The sequence below is a fragment of the Suillus bovinus genome (assembly GCF_016758785.1).
Source record: "Suillus bovinus strain UH-Sbo-P2 chromosome Unknown EDB93scaffold_499, whole genome shotgun sequence".
In the NCBI taxonomy this organism is placed as follows: domain Eukaryota; kingdom Fungi; phylum Basidiomycota; class Agaricomycetes; order Boletales; family Suillaceae; genus Suillus; species Suillus bovinus.
The window spans coordinates 1-7,662 of record NW_024542555.1 but is presented as its reverse complement, the minus strand read 5'-3'; the positions used below and the strand labels follow the sequence as shown (position 1 = coordinate 7,662).

Genomic DNA, 7,662 nt, shown 5'->3' with positions numbered 1-7,662 from the left:
CTGGACATACCCAGGCAGCATAGCAATCATCATCTACTTCCTGCCTGCTACCCATTCCAAGTTGAAATCCATTCATTTTTGTGGTCACCGATACTATTCTCCAATGACTTTTGATCTCACAAATATCCATGTACCTGATCTGACGGGCATGGTCATGACGACCGGCAATCGCGCAATCGACAGTTGGAGCTTCGCAGACGTTCGGAAGGGAATCTACTACACACAGCCAGGTCATAATTTTACCGTACGTGCTGCTCTGTCACTGGTGACGTGTAACACATTTATATTCACTCAACGATGTAGGTAGCGGTGAAGACCTTGAGACCATCGCTTTTGTCAGACACAGTGCGTCTCGCGAGAAAAACCATACGGGTATGTAGATCGTTTACTCATAGCTTATCCTTTTTGCTTAGTCTGCCTTTTTCAGCGAGAGGCAAAAGTTTGGAGCACGCTGAATCACCCCAATGTGGCTCAATTCATCGGTGTGTGTTGCCAGGATGACGGACTTCGACCTTTCCCGCGTCCTCGAAGCATGTGCCTTCACAACGAGCCATATAAAAGCGGTCGGCATGTTAAGTTACATGGCGCGCGAGTTGATGAATCCCACATCAACAGCACCGCTACCCACTGCAATCAGATATCTGGTCGGCAGGATTGACAGGTCGAGATGTACGTTAAGGAATTCTCGTCACCAAAAATTGCAGAAACTGAGCATGTTACTAGATTTTATCTGACATCATGGCGTACGTCGATAAGAATGGGGATGGCGAACCAATCTGTTGTATTGGTCGAGGGGAAATACCCAATCTGGGTCTTTACCGTCGAGTACCAGGTGGGACATGGTCAATGCTGATGGCCTGCTGAGTAAATGAGGGAATACGACCTGCTCTCTCCGAATTGATCAGGTACTTGGATAACAACTATCCTAGTTTGCAGTAAGCTACAACTGTAGAGCTGTTTTATATGTAGATACAGAACGTCCCTCCACTACATTGGTTACAACACGGACTTGTTGAATAATACTATAGGTTTTGCTTGCGTCAATGGTGAATCTATCGTCTTCTGAGATTGACTTGGCAACTGACCAACCAGAGGTGGGTGAATTTGCAACAAAAAAGTATCATGTCACTGGCTCACTGCACTCTCCCATTGTCCGATGACTACACCGTTATCACATCACGTGATGTTTACGGACGCTGGCGGAAACCAACCGGAAATACCACTAGCCCGATCCACGTATATGGTACCCATTCACAGCGAATTCCTTCCGCGTCACGTTCATGAAAGATCCAAAGGAAAAAATCATCCAGCCCTCTGGAGAGAACAGATGCCAGCTCAGTACTTCTATTATGAGATACCGCCGGCGTCAAAATGGTCGCATGGTGAAGTTCGCAAACGTCACGCTGGCAGAACCATGTTCTGCCAAGTTTTGTCAGTTCTGCAGGCAGAATTGCCCCTGAAATAGTTCTGCCCATGGTTTCCAAGATCAGATCAATCGTCCCTTGACCATCTAACACTGCGGCTATGTCGAATAATTCAATCCCTATTGTTGATTTTGCTCCGTTCTTAGACGGAACTGCGAAACAGCAGGTTGCAGATCAGCTCCTCGGGTCGTTCAAATCGGCTGGATTCGTCCACCTCACGAATTTTGGTCTATCGAACGAAGAGGTCCAAGAGATGTTTGATTTGGTGGGGTTAACAGCCGCCTCTTAGCTAGGACTTCTAACCTATAGCGTGACAGTCGAAGCGCTTTTTTGCCCTTCCGCACAAAATCAAAATGCTTGCGCCTCATCCAGACTCCGGAGCACATCATCGAGGTTAGACAATTCCATGGCCGAATAGGATTACTGGTCTAGTCGCTTTCACATTTGTCTTCTCTCAGGTTATTCCTTCCCCGGCCAGGAGAAAGAAACCCAACTCCCGGAATCGGGAGATTCCACTGAGGCTGAAATACCAATCCCGAGCGTGAAAGAGTCGTTCGAATCGGGCTGTGAGGACGATGACTTGATGCCAAACATCTGGCCGCCCGATCACATCCTCCCCGGCTTCAAGGAATCGTATCTGGCGTTCTATGGGTCAGTGTATCCACTCGGGCCTGAAGTCTTGTACCTTGGTTCTGACAGAGAAAAGAAATGCTATGAGGTTGAGAAAAACATCCTCGCGCGCTCGCGCTGGGTTTCGGCTTGGAGGAGGAGTGGCTTGTGAGATATCATGGGATGTCAGATAATGGGCTGAGACTACAACACTATCCCGGGTAAGCTTTCATTGTCGATCGACTGGTATGGGCTTGAATCACGATACTAGCGTCGCCCTCGAATCGGTCCTTTCGAACAAGGTTGCACGGATATCGAATCATACGGATTTTGATACACTCACAGTGAGTCTCCCCTTTCTTTGTCTCCTTTCACGTTATACAACGAGGCTAACCCTAGGCAGATCCTCTTTCAAGACAACGTAGGAGGCCTCGAAGTCGAGGATTCGAATGAGTCTGGGAGTTTTTTGGTGCGTTACTGTGAGGCTACCTCCTTACTAAAGTCAAAACTAATTTGTGGTTAAAGGCGGTACCACCAATTCCCAACTCGATCGTCGTTTAACGCAGGAGATTTTTTGCGGCGATGTGATGGTTCCTTTGGTCTTGCTGAGACCATATAATTACTAATGTGCTGATTTGACTTCTGTAGGGTCGAATGACACAATACGGAGCGCGATGCATCGCGTTCGCGCGCCGCCGCATGCGGTGACGAGGGATGGCATGCTTCCAGATCGATATTCTATCCCCTACGTGAGTTTACGCCCTCTATTCCTCCGACCTTTAGCTGATAAGTACATCAGTTCTGTGCTGCCGTGCGCCATCTTTCCTCCTTTTATGCCAGATTTATCGATTGATGGTTGGCATATACAGGACCTTTCCACAGTCGTCGATTCGATCCCTGGTACGTGGTCAGCGGATTATCCCAAAAAGTATGAGCCCGTGTCGGTGAGTTGGTTTGCCTTCCAGGTGACATATGGAAACTACATGTTGATGCCAATGGTGGCGGAATAGGTGAAAGAGTATGTAATGAAGCGGTTTGCCGCGGATTATTAAAGCTGGTGAAAGGTGCTATGGGTTGACATGAATATCAAGTATGATACATTTTCGTTTGTCCGAATGCCAAAGGTTTATGTAGAATGACGGATACCTTTCTGTAGAGTTTGGAGATGGCTTCAAACCTGTGATGGCGTGATATCGAGATTCAGGTACCATGATGGGCATTTGTTTTGAGTTCGACACATCGACATGTACCTTCTTTCAGATGACGATTTAGAAAGATCCTTCCTGACCCCCCGGAATAGTATTAGCAAGTCGCACAGCTTATGTAATTGCGTAGAAACTGAAGTACTGAAGTACACTGAGAATTGTCACAAACGTTGTCATGACCCAAAAATAGGATTGTGACACATGCACATAGGGTTATGGTTGACGGAAGGATTTCCGGAAATGTTGCATAGACCATAAATTAAATATAACCTCGACACCGGCCTTCCTGGGTATTGCTGACAGCCGAGCCAACCTTTGCACAAGGTCTGCACAAGGGACGAGCAACCAAGGGAGCAAAATAATACCACAATGTTAGCGCGGTAACATGAGAGTAAGGTTAATATCAGGTCCCATCGACACTTCATCACCATTGCATGTATACCATGGTGACATTAAAACTCAACTATATATATATCAGAACATAAACTTCCAGCGACGGTAAAAAATATGGGAGCAATCCATCATTATTATCACGGTGTATCTAAAGTATAGTAGGACATAACATAAGAATCACCAAATAAGTTTGCTATGAATTGTCTTTTGCCAGTCCACAGTCACGGAGTCGAGGGATGGAGCGAGGGACGTTGTACTCGGGTATTTTTGTAAGTCAGCTTGGAGGACCTCTGTGAAAAATCTATACAAATCAATGATGAGATCAAATTAACGCACAAAATTCAAGAAGCAGTGAAACACACTGTTTAACGAATTCTTCAGCTGCCTGTGTCGTAGATGTATTCTTCTTAGCGTCGTCCCTGAGCTCACCCAAAAGAATGTCGATATAGCTCCAGTATTGATTAAACGTCCAAGTGCACTGTGTGATCGTTGAAGGGCTGGAATCGGCCTCGTCACCTTCCATATCTGCCGGCACGTGTTCATGGTTGCTGTTCAAAGTGACTTCCTCTTGGGACTTTGCGCTCTCTGCAACGACAGTCCGGAATTGGATCAGTGAAGAATGCTAGATTAGAGTGAGTGGAAGACATGGCGGGGTTTGTGAATCAACTTGCCAGAAAGGCCACACGAGACCAGTGTGCTGAAGTAATCTCGGTGCAGTTACCTGATAACGACCGACAGAGCGCATGGATATTTGATCCTCTATCAGCGGAAGTAACGATCTGTGTTCAAAACGTTAAAAATATCATAGCAGCTCAGGAATCGACAAACCTTTTGTTTCATGCTTCCGCGCTGCTGCGTAAGCAGTTCCTTAATCATCGAGTCCAACTTATTCATAAGTTCGAGATCCTGCAGGGCGGCGAGGGGTATCTTGAATACAGAAGGGTGTTTCTTTACGAATTCCTGGAACATGTTAATCTTTATTTGTCAGATAAGAATAAAAAAACTCACGAAGAGGTTCTGAGACAAGTGCGTCACATATCCTGAGAGATTCGGAGACAATAGGCAAGCGCGAAGCCTGTCGGTGAGTGATTGCTTGAAGCAATGTAAGAATAGTAAAATATATGAGAGTCAGACCTGTACCTTGAATTCCGCCGAGCTAATGAGCTCACGAGCATCATCTCTCGCCTTTCGCTTGTCTAGGGCAATGAGATGCTCCATGATGTTAAGTAGCATCTCCTTTTCGGGTTTCTGCATGGATGGATGAATTTTAGTGCGCTTATACTGTACATGCTGATGATTTAGACTTACTGTAGCAAATTCTTCTAGCGCATCATCAGGTAACCCATTGGTCCTGCAAACATCTGTAGCGCAAGTCTTGAGCCGCTTGGTCTCAGCCTCCGACTCTGTAGATTCGATCCGTCATCTGACCTCGCCTCATGTGACTGACTGAAGTGGTGTTTGTGCCGCAAGTGGGGATGACGGCGGGCTAGATGTAGCAGCCCGGGGGAACAATGGTACAGGTGCCTGTTGGAGTCGGAATTGACTGAGGTAGCTCATACCCAGCACCGCGCGATGAACACACTGAACAGAGACGGTGTCAGAGTCAGCCCGAACGTGATGCGTTGCATGTGACCGAAAATCCATTGGCAATAAGTACAACTGACATTGGTAAATTTGAATCTGCGTAATCGTACTTGTAACTTGGGGTAAAAGAAAGTAATACAACATTGTGAGCGTGTGATGTGAAATCAGGTGGACTGAGTTACAGGATCAACAAGTTCTAAGATAGCATAAAGTCTGTCGTGATTTCTGGCGACAGCGTGTTGTGAAATTATTTTCTTAAACGCCTCCCTTGATACATGCTTGGGGTGGGCTGCGCTGTCTCCCATGTCACGAATCACCGATGGTCTCTGGACCACGATGTTCATCCCGCTGTCGGATAAGGCGAATTTTTTCGTGGCGGCATCAAGAGACAACCCTGGTGCGTTCAATAATTTCTTGGCAGCTTGCACGTGCTCAGGGGTTGTCTGGGAGGAAGACAGTGCCTCTCTCCAGAGGAATGACTGTGTAATGCGGAAGGTCTTGTTGTTTCTGGGAAGTCCAGACGCGACTGCTAGCTTCGCTTGCGTGAGATCAAGTAAGTGGCGGAGTAAAATGTGATCCATGAGTTTGGTATCCTAGCCAATAATTCAAGCATCATAATAGCATTAGATAGTCGATACTTACCGCACCACTAACCCACCCAGTGGTTTCGATGTGCTCATCTTCAATCTCCTCGATCCTCATTAGCATGTACGATTTCTCTTTCTCGCTAGCTTCCTTCTCCTTATCGCTAGCTTCCTTCTCCTCCACCCGAAACTTCTTCTCCTCGAGAAGCGAACTCTCAAGGTCCTGAATCCGTGAGCTGTCCTGCTGTTGCTTATCTTCCAGGTCCTTGATGTGTTGTCTGTCCTCTTGTTGTCTGTCCTCCAGGAATTTGATGCACAATTGGTCAAGGGTATGTTCTTGCTTGAGGATGTTGCATTGATGTTGAGTGTCCTTCAGCTGCTGCTCCACCTCCTTGGTGTATCGCTGAAAATTTAGTTTCACGTCCTCCTCCCTCCGCAGCTGATCACGTTGAAATGACTGCAGGGTCGCATGAAAGTCAACCTGTTGTTCAACCCTCATATTGTCCTTGATTCGAAGTGCGTCATTCATCGATACAACTAAGTTGATCAACTCCTGACTTTTCATGTGGGCGGGGCTCGCCAAGGATTGGGTCGCGGTTGCCGTGAGCGAGGGAGCAACAGAGGGTGATAGCTGCTTGGAGGGAATGATCGCAAGAATGTGATCCGCCGAATCACACACGCTCTGGATTGTCATTAGGTTATCCTCGAGCATGGAGGTACCATGCACATCTGGAGGTGGCGTGAATGAATTTTCGTTTTGATTTAACAGAAAAAAACTTACTTGTAGCGAGAAGAACGGAATCAGGATCAGGATGAAGGTCAGGTACTTGTAACCATTCTTTATCGAACTTGAGTCGAGCTTGATGCTGGAGACAGGCTCTGAGCTGGCCGATGTTGGTGATTGTCTCCCCAACCCGATAAGAAGCCGCAGTAGCCTTTTCGACATAGAATGCGTGGACGTCGATATGAGCAGTCATGCTGCAGCGAGATAGTTTGCGGTGAATTGTGAGTAAAGTTTGTTGGTCTCAGCCCAACGTCGTATGTATTCCCTCGCTGTTTCCACCCTATTCTATAAATAGCTTTCACCGGTTTTCATCGGTTCTCATCGCTTTTAATCGGTTTATCGTGCATCAAAAGAATAAATTTTATTCAAAGTCCCGCGTGAAAATGAGTATTTGTAGGGGAAGGAAGTGGGTACATAAGGGGGCCTTGGAATACAGAGGGGAATACATATGGCGCTGGGTACATTGGGTGATGGTAGGTGCCTGCATATGCTGGCATCAGAGGATGATGGGAAGCGGGTACATGTACTGGGTGATGGTAGGTGCCTGCATATGCTGGCATCGGAGGATGATGGGAAGTGGGTACATGTACTGGCATTGGGGGGATAGAGAATGCCGAATGTGCAAGTGGATGGACCACTGGTTGTGGCGCTAGGGATGAATGCATAGGAGGTTGAAAGGAGGGACCCGCAGCTACTTTCTGCGCCTTCTTATCCTTCCCACCTTGCTTGGGCTTACGGGTAGCACGATCAAATACTGGAGGGGCGCTTCCAGTACATTCAGCTGTGTCTGTGGTTCCAGCCTTCTTTGCTCTGACAGTCCTTGCCGCTTTTAACCGTACCTCTCGTGAGTTTGGCAAAAAAGGGAGGCTCATTGCCATGCAAAGGGGTTGGGGGATGACCTGTGATATGAGGGCGTAATTGTGCAGTGAGTGGGCATTTAAAACAAAATGGCTCGCGTTTTTATGCACAAGTGATGTCTTAGTCTTTGTCGTCTCAGTGCGTTCTTGTTGTATGTTGACAGATACAAACTCGCCGCAGCTCGATGATGCGCAGTCATGCTGTACGTTTACAGCAGACAA

General features: G+C 47.1%; 5 protein-coding genes across 5 annotated transcripts; 2 read left to right on the top strand and 3 right to left on the bottom strand.

Annotated features, from left to right (window-relative positions):
• Positions 1-1,037, top strand: EDB93DRAFT_1195791 (uncharacterized protein). Its single transcript, XM_041450882.1, has 4 exons — positions 1-244; positions 304-372; positions 428-669; positions 724-1,037. The coding sequence occupies exons 1-3, from the start codon at positions 104-106 to the stop codon at positions 656-658; spliced, it is 441 nt and encodes a 146-aa protein (XP_041300482.1). The 5' UTR covers positions 1-103; the 3' UTR covers positions 659-669; positions 724-1,037.
• An 89-nt stretch (positions 1,038-1,126) lies between these two features.
• On the top strand, positions 1,127-3,396 carry EDB93DRAFT_1195766 (thymine dioxygenase). Its single transcript, XM_041450881.1, has 9 exons — positions 1,127-1,689; positions 1,742-1,817; positions 1,883-2,113; positions 2,149-2,254; positions 2,305-2,377; positions 2,437-2,506; positions 2,682-2,782; positions 2,903-2,977; positions 2,999-3,396. The coding sequence occupies exons 1-9, from the start codon at positions 1,525-1,527 to the stop codon at positions 3,041-3,043; spliced, it is 942 nt and encodes a 313-aa protein (XP_041300481.1). The 5' UTR covers positions 1,127-1,524; the 3' UTR covers positions 3,044-3,396.
• Positions 3,397-3,684: 288 nt separating this feature from the next.
• EDB93DRAFT_1195757 (uncharacterized protein) lies at positions 3,685-5,359 on the bottom strand (the record flags this gene model as incomplete). Its single annotated transcript, XM_041450880.1, has 9 exons — positions 3,685-3,932; positions 3,994-4,253; positions 4,303-4,410; positions 4,460-4,591; positions 4,640-4,723; positions 4,772-4,879; positions 4,940-5,032; positions 5,075-5,183; positions 5,355-5,359. The coding sequence occupies 9 exons, from the start codon at positions 5,357-5,359 to the stop codon at positions 3,809-3,811; spliced, it is 1,023 nt and encodes a 340-aa protein (XP_041300480.1). The 3' UTR covers positions 3,685-3,808.
• Positions 5,250-6,854, bottom strand: EDB93DRAFT_1195755 (uncharacterized protein; the record flags this gene model as incomplete). The annotated part of the gene is made up of 3 exons (XM_041450879.1): positions 6,581-6,854; positions 5,931-6,528; positions 5,250-5,809 (listed from the first exon to the last, which is right to left on the bottom strand). Coding segments are annotated over exons 1-3 (1,141 nt in total), but the record flags the coding sequence as incomplete, so codon positions are not given.
• Positions 6,855-7,392: 538 nt separating this feature from the next.
• EDB93DRAFT_1058365 (uncharacterized protein) lies at positions 7,393-7,662 on the bottom strand (the record flags this gene model as incomplete). Its single annotated transcript, XM_041444784.1, has 1 exon — positions 7,393-7,662. A coding segment is annotated over one exon (270 nt), but the record flags the coding sequence as incomplete, so codon positions are not given.

Excerpts from the sequence above, each read along its gene's own strand:
- EDB93DRAFT_1195766 (XM_041450881.1), top strand. The coding sequence starts at position 1,525 with ATGTCGAATAATTCAATCCCTATTGTTGATTTTGCTCCGTTCTTAGAC. Across the intron at positions 2,507-2,681 it reads GTCTGGGAGTTTTTTGGTGC|GGTCGAATGACACAATACGG; the intron begins GTTACTGTGAGG and ends TGACTTCTGTAG. Across the intron at positions 2,783-2,902 it reads ATCGATATTCTATCCCCTAC|GACCTTTCCACAGTCGTCGA; the intron begins GTGAGTTTACGC and ends TGGCATATACAG.
- EDB93DRAFT_1195791 (XM_041450882.1), top strand. The coding sequence starts at position 104 with ATGACTTTTGATCTCACAAATATCCATGTACCTGATCTGACGGGCATG. Across the intron at positions 245-303 it reads AGCCAGGTCATAATTTTACC|GTAGCGGTGAAGACCTTGAG; the intron begins GTACGTGCTGCT and ends TCAACGATGTAG. Across the intron at positions 373-427 it reads TCGCGAGAAAAACCATACGG|CGAGAGGCAAAAGTTTGGAG; the intron begins GTATGTAGATCG and ends TGCCTTTTTCAG.